The sequence below is a fragment of the Agelaius phoeniceus genome, chromosome 14 (genome assembly GCF_051311805.1).
Source record: "Agelaius phoeniceus isolate bAgePho1 chromosome 14, bAgePho1.hap1, whole genome shotgun sequence".
In the NCBI taxonomy this organism is placed as follows: Eukaryota; Metazoa; Chordata; class Aves; order Passeriformes; family Icteridae; genus Agelaius; species Agelaius phoeniceus.
This window is the reverse complement of record NC_135278.1, coordinates 9,230,074-9,249,343: the sequence shown is the minus strand read 5'-3', so window position 1 is coordinate 9,249,343 and position 19,270 is coordinate 9,230,074. Positions and strand designations below refer to the sequence as shown.

Here is a 19,270-nt window from a genome sequence, read left to right as displayed (position 1 = left end):
TGTGGATATTTTGATTGCTAAGCACCAGGGCATTTAAAAACAGCTGTTCTTTTGTGCCATTTTAACTCATTGAAAGCTGGGCCACAATTACACAGAAGGTACTGAAAAGAGTAAAAATTAATTAATTAGATAAACAATCTACTTCAGTTTACCCACACTGTATCTTCAAAATGACTGAAGGAAAGTGCCTCCCTTTTGAAAAGTGTCAAAGGAAAATAAAGTCAGCAGTCATCTGACTGCATTGCCAACTGAAAGTCCTGGTCAAGTTCCACTTTCTGCAGTAAGCCCATTCTCATTCTACCTACTTTGTTGATTAACTTCTGCCCTTCCTGAATAAGTTTTTCCCTTTCAGGAATTGCCATGTCTTCTGCAGCAGCCTATTGCCCAGATACTGCTGGACCAAGCCATCATGTCCTAGTTTCTAATCCTTCCTGGGGAGGTCTGTCGAGCTCCAGACTCTCAAAGCCATGGACACTTCAATGGTGTTTCTTTTATTCCTCAAATGCTCTCCTCTGGAAGCCCCACAGCTGAAAAGACTGACCACAAGAAGGAAACTAATCACAGGTAACCCTCTCTCTCTTTTTTTATATAATGACTGATAGAAGGGAACACCTTTGTTGTACATTCTCATATGAACTCTACATTCCAGTGATCATATTTGAAGTTTGGTTGTTATGTGAAAAAATAAAGCAACCTGGAAACATTTTAGGTACCATAAGCATAAAAAAGATTTACCATAAAAGGTAACAAAATCCAATATGCACTAAATGTTATATTTTATTTTAAAGCAACTTATGTGCTTCTGAAGACTTTTTTAAAAAATAGGCTGGTATGTAGTTCCATTTTCCTCATCTTGAAAATTATTGATCTGTCCTCTAAATAGCCTAGTATAAACTTCCACAGCATGTGGCCATCCTGTAAATGCTACACTGAAATTATTTCAGTTCTCTTTAATTTTCATCACTTTTCATGTATTTTGACTTCAGCTTTCACAGAATGCAGTCAGGAATCATATAACCAGTTTTAAAGGTATTTAAGTGTACAGTCCTGTCTGATTTGTGAGAATGGAAAAATCTATGAGGAACAAAAACTATTTTCTTGAGCTCTCATCTTATTCCTAGCCTCAGGGGGAAATTTTCTGTACAAGCTCATTGCTCTTGATCAGGCACTGTAAAGCATACACCTAAATGAAACACTCTCCAGTACAGGGGGAAAGTTGGTTTTCATTCAGTTTGGCTCACTAATGGTTAAGATTTTAAGCTTTTTAACCCTCAACAAAGAAATTGCTTTGAATATATTAAAAGGTTCTTCTCACTGACCATTTTGAATGCTGAGGTTTTAAAGGACACAAGCAGAAACATTCTAGAGTGCATAATAAATAAACTGAACACAATAAAGGTAACCAGGTCTTTCAGAAGTTTGTAAGGGCTCCAGGAGATGAGCAGTTATCTTCTTCAAGCTCAGCAGAGAAGCATGAAATGAACTTCAGGTTGCAACTAACTAGGGAGACATGTAAAAAAGAACATCTCCCATTCTAGTATTATTTAATGCCAGAATGGACAAGGCATTTTAACAGCAAAGAGGAAGTTCCTGTAATGGACAAAAGCCTCAAATGTAAAGTGGTCTGGAAGCACTAATTATTTTAAGTGATGACAATTTTAGAGGTCTACACATGCCAGAATGCAGCTTCTATTTTAAAGCACAATAAAGTCTATTGTAGCTGAAAGGAACAAAATTCCATTGATTCTTTAGAGAATAAACTTAAGAAAACTCTTAGAAAAACAAGTAGAAAGCTTGCTACTAGCTCTAGTGATAAACTTATTAGTTTTCACTCTATGCAAAGGAAATGGAACAATATTAAGGTGAATGAATTTAGGTGTAGATCAAAACATGAAGATTATGCTGCCAGGGAGTGAAGGATTATCATCACTTACCTCCCTCATCCAGAAGCTTCCCACTCAGGGGCTGGGATGTATCTGAAGAGTAACATGTAATGGAAATTTGTAGCATTAAATTAACTGCAGCTGATTGGAAGCACCTGATGGAGAAGAGGTGAGAATACCTGCTGTTTTAGAAGTGTGAATAGGATAATCCCCAAATCTGACTTTCTGGTCTTCTGGCCTGACATTAACTACTAAGGTTAAAATTTGTCTGAACACTGGAAAAATACCATAATAATCTGTTACAATAAGCTACTGGAGAGTAGTTTACAGACCAATAAAATGAGAATAGGCTTAACTTATGGTTTTTAACTGCAAGCATGGCCTCATGACACCAGCAGTCAAATATCCAGACAATACTCTCAGCATCAAAAGGAGACACAGGTTTTCATTGACCCGTACAGTGACACAGCCAAAAAACCCAAAACAAACCAAAGCACACCTATCATCTCCTCAACAGACTAGTTAAATATGTAAGTCAAGGCTACAGAAAACAAATTCTTACCTAGTAAGTGTGTACTCCCTGAGTCCTGAATGCAGGTTCATGGCAGAAAAAGTACCTATGCATCCTCGCAATCGCTTATCTCGACCGATCTTCCACGTTACAAACAGTGGGCTGTGGTAGGGAGGAAAAGAGAGACGTGATCACAGGAGCAATTTTGACAGTTGGTGTGAAATTTCAGGAACAGTGCCCTTCCATTTCAGACAACAGGGGGCAAATCTTGAAAATTACTGTATCTGAACAGGACATAGCAGTGAGAAATGTCCTTTGTAATTCTTTTGACTGTTCTAGAAACATTGTTCGTGTGATATAATAGAAAATAAGATTACAGGAATAGTTTAGGGACAGAATGAAACTGCCTGGCAACAGATCCAATATGCTCAGTGTACCTTACCCATTAACCTTCTCCTGTGAATGGGAAAAGCCTCACCTTAGAGATCTGTATATAAGAAACCCTTTATGGAAGAGAAAAATACCCCTGCCACACTAGCCATCCATTCTCCTGAACACAAATACTTTGGTCCTAATACTGTTGGCTAGAAAGAGAAATCCTTAGAAGACAACAAAATTTAGGAACACCCTCTAAACTTAAAGAACGACCAGAGGAAAGGATATTTTCTCCATGAATCCCAAGTTAGCATTTAAAAATATCAAAAATGACCAGAAGTAGAGCAAAATCTAAGTTGAACACATGACCATGATAGTTACAAAGAAATACTAGTAACAAACCAATTCATCCACTAAATTAATCAGAAAGAGGAGAACCATACAGTCTTGGGGACCAAACCTTTCCTTGCAGTTTTAGAGAACTGCATTCATCAATACACAAGCAAGAGAAAACTGTACTAATAATTTCTGAAGGGAGAGCACATGGCATCTGGATACCAACCCTCACAAAGATTTCTAATACTGAGATGAACAGGGATGTTTCAAGAAGAAAAACATGTAAAATTTACTTTTTCTAGAAAGGTGACAAATCCAAGTGCATTACAAAGAGAAGAGTGCACTGTATTATATGAGATCAGTCCCTGCAGCACTGCACAGTGCAGCAGAGATGGGTGTAACTGTCCTGGGGGTCCATACATAGGGATGGGTGCACTCTGGGACTCTCAAGGAACAGTCCATATCCCTTTTCTCCTTCCACATCATCTCCTTTATCTGGTGTGGCACAAGATACTTATCCTGTGATGGCAGAGAAGGAAATGCCTCAGTCTGCAGCACTAACAAAGCAGCAGCCAGTCCTCTCCTCACTCGCCAGAACCTGTTATCACCTGCTGGTACAGCAACTTCCTCCTCACTGGACTGAGCTGGACAAGTTCCCTTCTTTCAATGACAATGAATAAAAGAGGAAGCTGAAGTCATAGTTTTCTTTTGGATTTCCTTTAATTTCTTTTTTACTGCCACCCCCCTCCCTTTTTTAAAAGTTGTTTAGTAAGTACTGAAAAGCATAAAGCGAAAAGAGCCCATTACCAAACATTTAATAAAATGTGTGTTGTTGCACTATTTTCCATTCAGATCAACAACTGGCATTTTACTACATTTTCAAGAAAGGTATCCCAGTCATCCTTAATGGTACCAACATAATTATTAAATTTTAATGACACTGAAAACAGTCTCTCCCCTTGAACAGAAATAAGCATGAGTAAGACTCAAAATGGACTTTAGGATTATTCTCTTGACCTTTATCTTTGGATTATGAGATTTATTAGCTGTAATACACTTAGTGGAGGGCTGTAATGCAAGGAAACATATACATATTTACTTTCCTGTCAAAACTGAATTTCTTCTAAGGTGCCTCATTACTGCTACTTTAAAAGGACAAGAGAAGCCTAGAGAACTTCACTGTTGGTCAAATAGCACTGAAACATTTGCCTACACTTTGAAGGTACCTAGTCAATGAGTACAAGACAAAATGTAAAAGTTATATACATATATTTTTGTACTACTGGTAGTAGGAGTATAAACCTACTGTTCTGACTGAGTTGGGTAAATCAATCACCACTGGTAGCCATTTTACCATACAACACAAAGTCTGACTAAAGATGTTTTTCCAACCTTTCAACTTCTGTACTGCTCCCCAGGAGCCACTAAAGGTGTGAAGATGTCTACACAGGAAATCTAAGCCTACTGAAGAGAATTACCCAATTACCATCACAGATGTCTTCAAAGTGCAATATGGACCACAGGTTCAGAACAGTCAGCGACCCAAGAGGATTCTAACTCTTAAAATTCAAAAAATAAGGCTGAAAGAGACCTTCAGGGCTCCTGCTATTGTAAGGAATAATTATATAATTCTGTTCATAAATGATCCATGTTCTACTGTCAGCAGTAGAAATAATGGTGACAAACTCCCCAAAATGAAAAGTCTGAAGCTTGCCTCAAAACTTTGCTGAAGTTCAGAACCTCTGAAAACATTCCAATTTCCTGCCAAAATGTTTTTCCAGCCAGCTTGTACCTATCTATTCTTGTGCCAACATTGTCCTTTAGTTTAAATAGTTCTTTCCCTTCCTGGTTATTATTCCCCAAAGTATTTATAGAAATAATTCACATGCCTCTTCAGACTTCACTTTGCTGAGCTGAGTGGGATGTGCTCATTCAGTTTCCTCTAAAAGGAGACCTTTCCATTCTGACCATCACATCTCTTCTCTACACTTTTTTCCAGTTTAAATTTGCCTTCTTGAACATCCATGTTTGGAACTGCAGACAGAATTACAGAGGAAGGTCTTGCACCTGAATTGATGCTTCCATCTCTGAACTAGGAACACTGACTGCTACTTTTTAGTACTAACTCATACAGCCTAATACAAAATCTTCAGAGAGCATTTCTAGTCTTACACTAAACAAAGACCACAGAAAACCTGCTCACAGAAGCTAGACAAGCTATGGGAAGAAAAGAGTATTTTTCTTACTAGTGATGTTATTTAGCTTTTTATTGGCATCCTTGGCTTCAGCTGCCAGCATATCTTCCTCAAGGCTGCAATTCTTTTGTTGTGTTCTAAAGCCAATAACCCACAAATAAACTTGCTATCTGACATAACTGCAAATTTGAAGCTGAAGTCCCAAACTCTAGAGATATTGATGTCAAAAGCAGCTAAGTAAATCAGTTCATTTTCAACTTGAAAAAAAAATTTCATCTGTTACCCGTTTTTCTTAAAATACAAACAAGAGTTTTTGAGCAACACATTGTTAGATCTAAAAATCTTTAGTAAGAAGCAGGAAAGGTTGCAGATGCTTGGATTTCTTATTATCCAAGGACGTACAGCAAGGATATGCATGGCATCCTGGAGATCAGTCTTCTTTTTGCCTAAGGAAGTTTGAAGCCACATATCCCGCAGGAATCAAAGAGCATACTGGGTGGAGTGCTCTCACCTTTCTGTCTGGTTGCTCTTGATGCAGTCAGAAAGCTGCAGATGCTGTTGTTTGTTAGTTTAAAGAAAAAAACATTCACAAAACCAGACTTTGCACTTCCCTAGGAAGTGCTCTAATAATCAGCCTTAAGCAGTTCTCTTACTTGGTTAAGGATTAAGCATAAAAGCAAAACAGCTCCAAGCTTGGGAGTGAGCTATCTTGAACCACCAGACTCGGAAATTTATTTGTTCAGCTTCTCATTGTGGTGCCAGGAACCTCTAACATGCTGCTAACAGCGTTAACAGTTTTGCAGAGCACCACCAAATATCAATAGCTGAAAGATGGTGGAAGATGTTTCAAACCATAAGGGAACAGAAGAAGAGAACAAATCCAGACCCTCTGAAGCCCCTGTAAACATGACAATCAATCTGCTTTCATAAGGATCTACATTTTGATTTTGCTGCTTGTTTGAGAGCCAGACACTGAAAAAGTATTTGTATCCAAAACTATTTACAGGTGCCACAGCAAATTCACAAGCAATCTGAAGACTATGAACTCACAATCCAGACATTGCACGACTTGCTATTGATGAAAAAAGTCTTGCCCAGCTCTAACTAACTAGCAGGAACTGTTTCAGATATTTGCTATAGAGGTTGTCAGGCACTACCCCAAGAAAACCAGCTGATCATGTATATTGTTTTTTCCTTTCAGTGGCAATACTGAATTAAAGAGACCACTGCAACACAGCTGAGTTTAAACTGATATTACTTCCTTATATACAACTGCAATCATCACAAAGGGCCTACATACACAGTCTGTCTCCTTGTCAGATTCTAAAACACACCCAACACCCTGAACAGCGACCTTAAAGGCAAGCCAGAAAATGTGTGGCTGAAGCCCAGGTGCTTGGGTCACCCAATCAGTGCTGCCCATGTCAGACTCCAGCTACTATTATACCCTTCTCATTAATGAAAAAACTAGGACAGCCCTATACCTCACCTGAGCACTCATCTGTTACAACTCCTGGAGAACTGGAACAATCCCCATGGAGGCCACAATGTATAAACCTATCTAAACACTGAAAGCAAGTATCAGGAACAGTCTCTGATACATCAGGCTTAAAAAGTGTGCTTAGGGCATTGGTAATGCTTCACAGCCAAAATCGCCTAAACCAATTACTCACCTGTTGCTATATGTTACTGAAAATATTTAGACTGAAAGCAGAAGTCTGCAAGCTATTTTAGCAATCAGCTACCACAGTTAAGAGTCATCATGCCAATAACTTACACTGACATCATGCAGAATGCACTGTTAAAAATAACTTCTTTCAATATGAAGCAGCACTAGATACAAGCTGCCTCTTATTTACCAAAAAGTGAAGGGATCCTTTAAGTTCGAGTGTGGGAGAGAAAGCAAGAACCATGAATAAACTGGTCTTGCCCTGGTACCACCAGTATAAAAAGTTTCTCTTCCTTGTTGTGGCTATGGAGAAAAAAAGGGGAGGAAGGTGAGAAGAACAGGGGAAAAAAGCGTAACAGACAAAGAATATTTCTTTACTTTCATAAAAGATGAGTGAGAAATGTTTGTTTCATTTAAAGACTTCCAAGTAATAAAAAACTTGGGGGACTTTGAAGTGAAAAGGATTTAACTTGATGAACTGGGAGGTAAAATGATATTTAGACAGACACTTTAATTACAGTTCTTTAACCACTACCTCTTATAACCACAGAAGGTAAGACAGCCTCTACAGCCCTCATGTTACTTGACACCCAGAGCTGTAGGATCTGACACTTGGAAAAGCTGCACACTCATCCCTTTGTAAAGACCAGAGTGCTTCCACTCCAGCTCTGAGGATCTCCAAGCTCTCACACTCCCAGGAAGCACTCAGAACAAGCAAAGTGCACTGCCAGCGTTTTCCTTTTTAAAACAAGGGAATGAGCTATTGCCCCCCAGTTCCAGAAATTTTAGGATTCGTATTCTTTCACATGAAGCTTACTCTGTCTTATTTGTGATCATGCTACACCTTCTAATAACACTAAACCTTCACATAATACTGTTTCCAACTAGAAGCATCCAGAGGAAAAGGAATTCCAGTCTGTCACTGGGACAGTCTGCTGTGACCCCTCCTGTACAGGTGCAGCACCAGCCCTGTCTGGAGGCACAGAGAGCAGCCTCCCTCCTGTAACTGATGCACTCAACTCCAGCACTCTCCAGGCTGGGACATTTCCAGCTGTCACAATTCCATGAATTAACTCTCATTACTTGATATCAGAGAACACAGCTCAGGAGTGAAGGAGGCAGCACCTCCCACAAGAGGTATACCAAGGGCACCTGCACACCTCTGAGGTATGCTGGGAGTACCTGGTTTGTGATGAAAGAGGGAAACTTTGTGGATAAAACCACAGAGCTAGTCAACAACCACAAGAACATCTGCTGTCTTTCTCAAACAGTCATCATCATACAAGCACTCAACAGACAAGGACATTTTTACATACAAGCACACAAAGCAAGGACATTTTAGCTCACCAGATATATTCCAGAAAAAGTCTGCTAAGACACAAGAAAGTCAAGACAGGAGTTCATGAATCTCCAAAGGAGAATAAGAGAACAGCCTTCCATCCACATATATAAAGTCAGAACTTGGTAAATGCAGACAATTAATACATACAGTTTTCCAGAAACTGAGAGAAGCAACAAAAGGAAGTCAGGAGCTTCTCACAGGAGCCCAAAGCTCCTTCCTCAAAGGAAAAAGGCTCAAGTGCATAAAGACTGACAGTCACAGCAACACATCTACTAGGAAAATTGGAGAAGACAGACAGAAAAACAGCAAAGCACAAGAAGAGGCACAACTAAGACAATCAATTTGCAATGCATGAATATAAATGAGTATAAAGGGAAAACTGCCACTCTCCTCACAAAATCATTTATGAGAAGAAAGAGTAAGACAAGGAAATTGTTTGCCAGCTACTCAGAAACTTAGGGGAACATCTGGCAACAGAAGATGTTAAGAAACCCACACTGTAAGATATTAAATTAAAGAAAGTGCTAATGGTAAGAAACATGAATGTTGGGATTGACTGCCTTGGAGGATGTACAGCTGCCATCACCAGTGTCTCCTCAAAGGCCTCCAAAAACTGGCCACTGTCAGGAAAGCTGTAAATAGATTTGATTCCATCCTTTAACAAGAGAAAAGATCAAATGGCCTCCTGATGTTCACTGCAGACTCATTTTCTAATTTTTTATGATGCAAGGTAAGAGAACAAAGGGACAATTCACACATGAAACTGTGTAAAACTGTGGGAGAGAACTGTCATTACAAATCCCATAGTCAAAAACAATCTGAAAAGCTCACATTCATATTATAGTTCTGTATGTTTCCTTTTATGTAGCACTATTGCAGAATTGAGTAGAGAAAGAGATATGTAATATTAACCATATTTCAAGGATCAGAAAAAATAATTCATTGCTTCAAGGAACAGAAGACTGAATAGCTTTCTTGAGGTTCAAGGTGCTCTTCAACTTTTTCTGAATCCAGAATAGAAACCAGTTTCTTTATCTCAACTTCAAAAAACATTCTAAAGTGAAAATTTAGAGAAGCCCATATATTTTTCCTGTTCTGAAAGGCTCTAAAGAGCCTTTTGGGCTAGCTGCAAACAAAAAGTTGAGGTTTTTTCACTACAGTGACACTTAACACATATTTTGACACAAGCTGTTAACGGCACAATTTGCTTGACTAGTTTTACACAATCAAAAGGAGAATTAGCTACTGAGTAATGTCTCAAACTCATTCCCCTGCCTGTGTCAAATCACACATACATAAGAAACCTCAACTTTCTAGGACAGCAAATTTTTTCCCAGCAAAATCCACAAAGACTGGAGCATGTCAAGCATAAATTTCCCCAAACAGAAGGGGAACATTTTTCTTCCATGTGGGAAACATGCTGAGCTTCTTAAAAACAGTCTGCATTGCACTACTCCTTCAACACATTTAGTCAATGAAGAAGGTTCATTACTGCCAATGCATGGTGACCCAAAGACAATCACAGTCTACTGCCTTCAGAAGTCAGAATTGCAATTTTTGAATTTAAAATACTATGCAATTATTGAAAAGGTTATTAATTACTTCTGAGGGTACAGCATATTCTTTCAGTCATTCTCAGGACTAAATGAACAACTCTTCCAACTTTTGTATTTCAGAAATCAACATTCAGAGATTGATTTCTTTAGGCATGTAAACCACTTATTATTTGGTGATTTTCCTGAAATGATCATGTGCCCTAGAGAGATCAGCCTCAAACCTGAGCTGCTAGGTGTGAATTTGTTAGTAAGTTCTGCTTATCTAAGCAGCTAATCTTAAGGAAGGTCAGAAAGCAGCTACTATTTTAAGAATATCTAGTTTAAACAAGAGTATAATCAGGGTTAAAAATAAAAGGACTGCTGCCTCATAGGTCATTTTCTAAAGTGAACCTACAACACCTTAATTAAGGTCACATTAAAAACGGACAAAAACGGACATAAATTCACAAATACAGCTAGAATCTGTGTCTGCTCCTTCAGCTGCAGCATCAGAGCTGCTGTTCTTGTACTCTCTATTACACGAGCTCAGGCAACATGGGCAGCATGGGAAGAGAGAGTACAAGCAACAATTTATAGGGGGATGATAAGAAATTTTAGGTATGCTCAGACTGAATGCTCAGTCAGACATGACCAATAAAACATCAAAACAAATGAAAAAGTAATTATTTTGTACCTTCTCCCTTTAACTCTCAGAAGACAAGCCCTCAAGTTCATGAAACAAACTGAGTTTCTATGACATGTGTTCCTAAGTTTGCTGTTCACTTTGCTAAAATACGTATTTACATGTAGCAAAAGCCAGTGCCTCAGAAATCCCACACATTGGTTATGCATAGCTTATTAAGCATTGCTAAAAGAAGTTTGAATATCTACAGTTCCTCAGACTGCACTTTCAAGAAACAACCTTCAAAATCATGACATTCTCCACAGTGATATTTCTCAGGGCAGTACAGTCACTTAAGGTCTGCAGTCCTACAGGTCACAGCACACCTGGAAATTCCTCAGGATGGCATCTTCCTTACAGGTGCATTGATTACTCACTTCATTGTTCAGAGTTACTGATGAATCTTTAGGCCTACATAACTTGTTTTAAGGTAAGACACTTGAATTGTCCTCTAAAATGGAATGTTTATCTTCCCTGAATTCCCAACATTGTAACTTCAAATGGGTATAACCTGTATTTGTACAAGGGACTGATGTGTCACACAGCTGAGTATGCACACACTAACCAAGAAGAAACACCAGTTCATCAGCTCAGACTGCTTCAAATTACAACACTTCAACAATGTTCCAACCACAGCTCTTTTCTACCACAAACTCCAAGATCATCAAGCTGTTTTATACCTCAATCAGCAGGTATCAGGTTTATACATCTGGAAAGTGCTAAACCATTAACTGAAGTAATCTAAAATTGAGTATCTTTAGAGCATCAAAGCCTAGAGCTGTACTTTAGTTACTAAAGCCATTTGTATCTCCAAGAAATTAAGATCAGTATCCAACAGAGATCCTCTGAAGTTAGGCCAGAAGTGATACATATAGATATGGCTATGTTATTTAATTGAGAAGAGTTTTTTTTTAAATTAAAAAAAAAAATAAATCAAGCCTTAGAAATATTTCTAACCCATACAGCTGTGAAGAAAGCTTTCCAAGTATGACCCAAGTATTAGCCAATGCAGTATCACAAGGTTATTCCAGCTCCTTGGCTGCTGATCTTAGCAACATTCATGTTAGCACAGCCTTTATGTTTACTATTTCTTGTCAGAATCATCCATGCAACAGGGAAACTATTAGTCACTTCAAACTGAAAATACTCCTTGCAATGATGAAGAACAGTGGCATGAAGCCGGCACCCACACAAAACAGGGAGGGGAGGACATGATTAGGGAGTAGATAGGAGGAATCAAAAAGCAAGAAAGAATAAAATGGAAAATTCAGTGCTCCTCAAAAGACTACAGAAGTGAAGGAGCTGTGGTGAAAGAGAAGAGTTTTTCACCTTCCTTTGAATGTGATGTAGAAGATGTCTCTTAGTTTTAAGTAACAGAAGCTAACAATGTAGACTAGAGCTGAATGGGACGAAGGGTTCCAGGCTCTTTACGTCACAGCACCTGTGATGCCAAGGCTCCTCGCCAGGGCATTTTCACAGCACTGTCTGTGATCATGCTCACCATGATCCCTTGCTCTTCCATATTTACCTCCGACCAGCCAGGTTTAGCCTGCGATCTTGTAAACTTCTGCTAATCCTATCAAAGTCCTGACCAGCAGGATAAACACACAGAAACCTGCTCCTCAAAACCAACCAACTATCTCTGTGTCAACACCAAAAATTAAAACACAGTAATTAATCAGCTTTGCTTTTTAAAAAGGCTTATTGTTCCATAAATGTTCTTTTCATTAAAGGTGCCTCCAAGTCTCTCAGCACAGGTCTGGAGCAGTGCAGCTTGAAGACAGACATGCCTTGACTATTTCCAGGCGAGCATGTTTATCTGAGCAGCACAGTGCCATAGGGGGGAGAGCAGATAGGATGGCTCTGCACTTGGCCTAGATGATTCTGGCTCTTATTAAGCACTAGATCAGGAACTGCTGAACTCTACACTGTTTTGTAACAAAGCCATTAACATGTAACACTCCTCTGATGAACATTATCACCCTCACACAATTTGAGATGTGACAAGGTATTACAGAATAAACATGTACTCCTGCCTCCATCATACTCTAAACTCATTACATTTCAAAACTCATTCTTCTGCTCATTGTGCTTCATTTCTGTATTCCATGTGTTTTTGGGCTTTCTTTCCCTACCCCCCATTCCTTTCATTTCCTCTTCCATTTCTGTCCTCCCTTTATCTTTTTCATACTTAAACCTCCCTTTGCAACCACTTTTTAAAAAGGGTGTGGGGGGGAATAAATCATGTAATACTCAAGTTATTGCACTCCACATGCCCATTATTAGTCAGGGAGTAAGTCCTCAACCCTCACTAAATAAGTCTCTATTTGCTCCATAAATTCTGAAACCTTCATTTTGATTAAAACTTCTGGAGCATTCAGCATGTTCCCCAAAAAAATCAGCAAAAGGTTATGAGAAAGTGGGGTTTGAATTTTGAAATGCAGACTTTCAGGTTCTTTGGAACTTCTCTTACTAAAGTAATGCCTAATCTCTCCAGACAGTACACGTGCTTATTAAACACATCCTGGGTAAGGACTGTAACTCCAGATAAAATTCTGCTCTACTGTCAAAAGTGCCCAAGAACAAGTGTCACCACATTCCAGGTTATTAAGGCACCATAATTTGCAATATTCAATAAAATTATGCAACAATATATATACACATTATAGAATTCTTCAGATTTATGCTCTGACCTACTTAAGCAATTCTTTTTCTTCAATTGCACAATTATGAACCAGAGCAGAAAAATCAACTTTATGAAGTCAATAAATCAATTCAGTGTCATTATAAATTATTAAAATTATTACTTCAAAATCTGCAGTCACCTAATTCTGACTTTCTATGGGACATTTGAAAATGTTCTGAAGAAATATACTTTTGTTTCCTTGATTCCCTTATGAGCAGTCATCCATTATACTCCTTTTAATCAAATCAAACTAACTTGTTTTTGGTTTGTTAAGAAAAACTATTCATAAAACAAAGCTGGTATTTCCACCTCTGTCATTCCTCAGACGACATGACATTATTTTATGTTCTCATAAGCAGCTCTTAATAGAAACACCAGGAAAACACTTACAAGAAACTCTGGCTACATTTGAAGTTTTTCAAGGTAGATAGGTTCCAGCCAAAGTCACCTCCCCACCCAAGTTTCAAAGAAAGTGGGCAAATTCAAGCCACAAGCAGCTCTTATATCTAAAAATGAGCTCAAACACATGTACCCATTAACAAACTGACAAGTCTTCAACTTATCAAGGACTGGCACTACTTATCCAAAGCAACACTATGGAGTCTCCTCTCCAGAAGGACCAAACAGTCCTGAATTAGAGATTGTCATGTCAAAGAGGAGCATTTTAAAGGGCAGAACAATCAGCCTAGTAACATAACTGGATGCTTTGCAAGTCAAAGTTGAAGCAATTTCAGGACCATCAAAGATCTCAGGTATAGTTTGTGATCACTGTAGGTACAGACTGGAATTGAGACAAAATATTTCCACTGAAAGTATTTTCCTTTCCATAGTAACTTTTTCACAATTAATGCTTTGAAAGGATTCAGCAGAAAACTTTTCTAAAATTCCATGAATGTATCCAAACCCACATGTTTTAAGAACACCACATGAAACACGTTTTAGAAAGCTGTGTAAGATCCCCAGAACTTCCACCCCATAAAAGACTGTGCTAAAGCAATCTGGTAAGAATAGCTTCAGCTCCTATATTTTTATTTCCTTAGAACTCACTAGCAAGAATGCAGCAAACATTAGTTTTGAGGCAGTGGTATAATGTTTCCCCTTCTATCACTAGCAGAATGATGCAGGCATAAAATTGGTTTTGAAATTTGATAGAGAAAAAGCATTCTCCAAGCACTAAAAGGCTGGAAGCTTTGTGCCACAGCATTATTTCCATTCTTTTAAGAGGGAAAACAATTCCATGCTCACAAGTAGCTGCTGCATATTTGCTACAAACCAGGAGCCAGCAAAAAATTTGCTACAAACCAGGAGCCATTGTTTTGCATAGAGTTCAGACAGCACCTTAACAAATTACTCCTACCTTCAGAGTCTACAGAGACTACCTTAAAAGAGAGTCTGTTCTCACTGCCAGTGAAGATAATGAATTTTTCACTCTCATTAGACTTGCCAGTTTTACCCAAATTGCCAGGGTCCACTGGATTTTCACAAACTGTTTTGTTTGTTCTGCTGAAATATTACTTGAAGGAGTTACTCAAGCCATTAATGGAAAATCAGGAGTTACAGTTAATAAAAGGTCACACAAAATTTTAATAGAGGTATATCTGGGGTTCTCCTGCTACAGACTAATCATAACTTATGTTTAATGGATTTCAGCTAACTCTGAAACACACTCTTCATTCAAAATATTAGATCAGTGAGTAGAAGAAGGCAATGCAATGTATGCACTTTGTTCTGGAAAATAACTTTCTTAATTAAGTTCAGACACTTTATACAAACAAGACACTAGGTATAGTCATAAAGGCATCCATTTGGACCTTTAAAATGCTTTCTGTTAGTTGCCAAATGCATGATGCATGCTGAGACAGAAGCACCTAAGGGCACAACATAAACAGATGAACAAACAATTTATGCCAATAGCTTAGAATTTGCCAAGCCTGTGAGAAATTAACACACAGGAGTTTTCTGCTTAAGTGGAATTTGGTTCAAAGGATTGAGAAATATTTAAAGAAACCTAAGGAAAAAATTGAAACTACACAGGATTTTTTATAGCAATAATATATCACAAAACTTATATGCCAAGCTGTCAGCTGACAGGAGAGACTGTAGTTCAGCCAAACACACAAAATTATTCCTTTAAAACCATTGCTCCTTCTTAGTTTAAACTACACATTATAAAGTCCACTGCATAACAGTAGCTTGCAGGAGACTTGAAACACAAGGAAGCAAACAAGAAGATACCTTAGCATTTACTTTCAGGTTTTTAGAATTTATTTTCAAAATGTTTAACTTTGAAAATTTAGTAAACATTCAGTAATTTTGGAAGTGTTTTCAAGAAGCTCACAATAATGCAAGAGGAGCAAAAAAACAAGCCTCAGAAGAATCTGAATTTGCCCTCTAATTCAGACTTCACTAACTCAACAGCTGGAATAAATTAATTACTATTGAATCAATGCACTCTAGACTGCACTGTTTGTAAAGAACTTAGCCATGTAATTTAAGCAATTAGGTGACACTTTTAAGATAGTCTAAATACAGGGATGGAATTAGAGCCAAATGGAATTTATATTTTTGATAAAGATGTAACAAAAGACAGCACTTTTAAGACGGACAAAGATGATTCAAAATCACAGAGTTCTCCCTGGTTTGAAAATCTATGGAAACTGGGTGCTTTTAAGGAAGACAGCAGAGGTATAGAACATAGGATATCATGCTTTCAGATGCACTGGATGATGTCTCATTGTCTTCCCACCCCTTAAATCACTAATGACTGCATCAAGGGTTGAGTAACAGTAAAGTCCAGAGCTGTTGCTTAAATAAATACAGACTCACTGTAACCTCCCATCCCCAGCCAGCCATACACTCTCGTGCTCTGCAATGAACAAATGTGATAGGAGAACTGATCTGGTTAAAAACATCTCTCCTTTTTCCAGTTTAGCCTGGACCAAGTGTGTTTCTCTCCTCTGTTTCACTGCATGGGGGCATGCACAGGGATGTCAGCTCAAAAAGAGGAGAGGCAAAAGGGGCAGTAAAAAAGGGCAATGAGATCACTACTTACATTTGCATCTCACAAGAAGAAACACATGCAGTACAGCTTAAACAACAGGAAACAGCAGTAAGATTATTAAAGAGAGGTAATTACTTTCATGAGGACAGACTACACTGCTGGAAAAAGCAGAGGAGCTTTCAGACACTTTGCTTTAGCAGATTATGCAACACACAAGGCAGAACAAAACTGGTCATGAGGTAAACATGACCATGCTAACCTTGAAAAAGAACACACTAAGCACTCAGGCAACAGAGAGGTGTGGTAGCAATAAGCCAGGTGACTGGTCACTGATCCCTTTGGAGGAGAATACACTGCAGTTAGTGACACAAAGATGCAGTCATACACAGAGCCAGTACTGAGGCTACAATTTTAAGCAGGCTATATATATGGCTTGGTTACTTTCAGACATCCAAGATAACAGAGCACCATTTTCTGAGCAAGTATACTGGTTACCACATTCTATCATCAGCCATACAGTTAGACAAGCCATAAACACAAACACACCAGCTCTAGTAAAGAAAATTACTGGAGGATACAGAGGCATCTTTACAGGCTTTCCCTGTTGTTACATTCTTCCAGCAGAATCATCTACTGGCAGTCCCTGGGACACTGATAAAGCAGATCCTCACTGGGAACATCAGTTCTTTCACAGTCTTTTACCAAACACAATTTCATAAAAGTACAGAGGTGCTGTCTGCAATTTTGGTCCCCAAAAACGCATTTTTTTTCCTATTTGAAGACTGACAATTTTAGGGATATGCCTTCATTATGAGGGAACAAATCAAAAAGTTTTAAAAAGTCCACTACCTCATATGAACATCACTGCAATTTTATAATAGGTAACAAGGAGTACCATTGAAAAAGGCTCTTGTGTTGCTGGAAAAGAAAACCAGTAGGCTTCATCATGCCTTTTGCCATCTCTTGCATTCATGTGGACCTAGGATGGATCAGAGTTAATCTCTGGAACAATCCACCCTCTGCTTCCTGTTGACACAGGAATCCTCCTTGGAGTAGACAGACTTAGGAGTGGGAAGAAGCAGGTGTGGTTATCAGATGACTTTACTCGACACACAGCTTGCTGTATTTGTGACATCTGAAAACTGCTGGCACAGCAGCCAGCACATGGAAAGGCAGCAAACTCACAGGGCTTCTACACTGAACAGTGACTACTTGGTGATTCAGCAAAAAAAACAAAACAAAACAAAAAACCACCCAACCAAACAACCAGTAGTCCACTGAATCCCCACTAGTAACAGCAGTGTATGGAATCACAGGATGGCTTCTCTGGAAAGTAAACTCAGGTTGATGGACAGAAGCATAACACTCAGGATTTCCATGGTTTTACTTTCTTAAGTGCTGCCAGATCCACATGTGAGGCTGAGAAAGGAAGTCAGTGATACAGCCAGCCAGGATTCAGGCATGATGGGAACAGGAAGAACTTGTTAAGCACGCACATTAGTCATGCCAGAGTCAGCCAGACTGGCATGCTAATAAGAGTTTTGGAACTTACAAACACTTCTACACTACTGCTAGAAATTTCATAAGTAACACATGGGAAGCCCAAATACTTGGCCTTACCTGACACCCTCAAAGTAACAAGGATCTCCAAGATCTGATGGAAGGAGGACAAACCAAAACAGGATAATGCTGAGAGCCTGCCAGCTTACTCAGCAATTCCAACAGGAGCAACAAACAACAGGCAGGTGGGGAATGGCACAGTCTGTGAAGGTTAAATAAACATTTAATGGCGTAAAGTGTTACAGCAGAGGAGAAGTCCAATTAACTTCTTATGCTAGAAGTCACACAATCAAGTAATAAAGGTGCATGATCAACTACACTACCAGTTCAGGAAGGTTACAGAGTTTCAGTTTCAACTTTAAGAAAGGTAATAACAATGGGCAACTGAAATCTCCTGATGTAAAGTGAAGCTTGTGACTCATTAGAATGGCAAACAGATTTTTTTTTCCCCAAATAATGATTTCTACCTTGAAAATTAGTGCTAGGACCTACATGAAAAGATCCCATTTTTGGCTTAGTTTTTAGCAGTACACAAGACCTAGTTAAAGGATAAGAATGCTGCTATGTAACTGTGCCTGCAATGCAATTGTATTTCAACATCACAGCTGAACACAGTGACACAAAAAACTATTGGCACATGGATAATTAATGTTAAGGGAACAGTGTAAAAAAATGTAATTAGCAATCCTCTCAAACCTGTTTCATCTCAAAAATAACCCAAACAAACAAACCAACCCAAAACCACATAACCCTGAAGAGAGGGGAAAAAAATTACAAAAAAAAAGCAGACAAATTTCTGTATGAGGAGATCAAGTAAAAACTCCTCACAGTTGGAAGGAAAACAAAAGCAGTCAAAGGAATACATCAGCTCCTGCAATAAAAGCCTACATACTGCATGATTAAATGGGGAAGTTAGGAAGCAAATCTGAGAAGATAGTTTTTAATGAGAACAGAAGAGATTAGAATATACATGGTAGGTCAAAATAAACAGGAAATAGAACTTAACATGTTAGGGTAGCACCTTGCAAAGTTACTTAACTATATCAAAAGCAGGAAACCAACTAGAAAAACCACTGAGGTCTCCTGCAGACCAAGATGAGAAAAGGACAGAGGATTGACAACACGAGTGTAGAGAAGCTCAGAGGAACACTATTCCCAGTATTTACCAGTGAAGCAACTGGGGAGACATTCACACCTATCTTCATAGTATATAGGTCAGAGGGATAAGGTAAATTTGAATTAAGTACAGGGGCAGCATTTGGCTGAACAGACAAGTCAGACATAGTTCAGTGGGGCCAGCACAGGACAGTTCCAAACCTGACACTGAGGAACTGCTGGGCAACAGGTTGCCAGTGTAATTCCAGAGCACACTAAAGACTCTAAAGGGACTGACACTACAGAAAATCAAACACAATTTCCATCCCTGCAAAGTAGCAGCAGATCAGATCACTGAGCACAGACAACCAGTCTGCTGGAAAGAGTACACACAGCTTCT

At 38.7% G+C, this 19,270-nt stretch overlaps 1 protein-coding gene across 4 annotated transcripts in view; it reads right to left on the bottom strand.

Moving 5' to 3' along the window:
* The window catches only part of AMMECR1 (AMMECR nuclear protein 1), a 96,088-nt gene that overhangs the window by 34,999 nt on the left and 41,819 nt on the right, over window positions 1-19,270 (bottom strand). For all 4 annotated transcript variants that reach the window (XR_013184219.1, XR_013184218.1, XM_054641199.2 and 1 more), the window contains exon 3: window positions 2,446-2,556. Coding sequence is in view for 2 of the 4 variants with exons in the window: in XM_054641199.2 (XP_054497174.1) it covers window positions 2,446-2,556 (111 nt within the window). In the remaining 2 variants the exon portion in view is untranslated. The remainder of the gene's footprint in view (window positions 1-2,445; window positions 2,557-19,270) is intronic.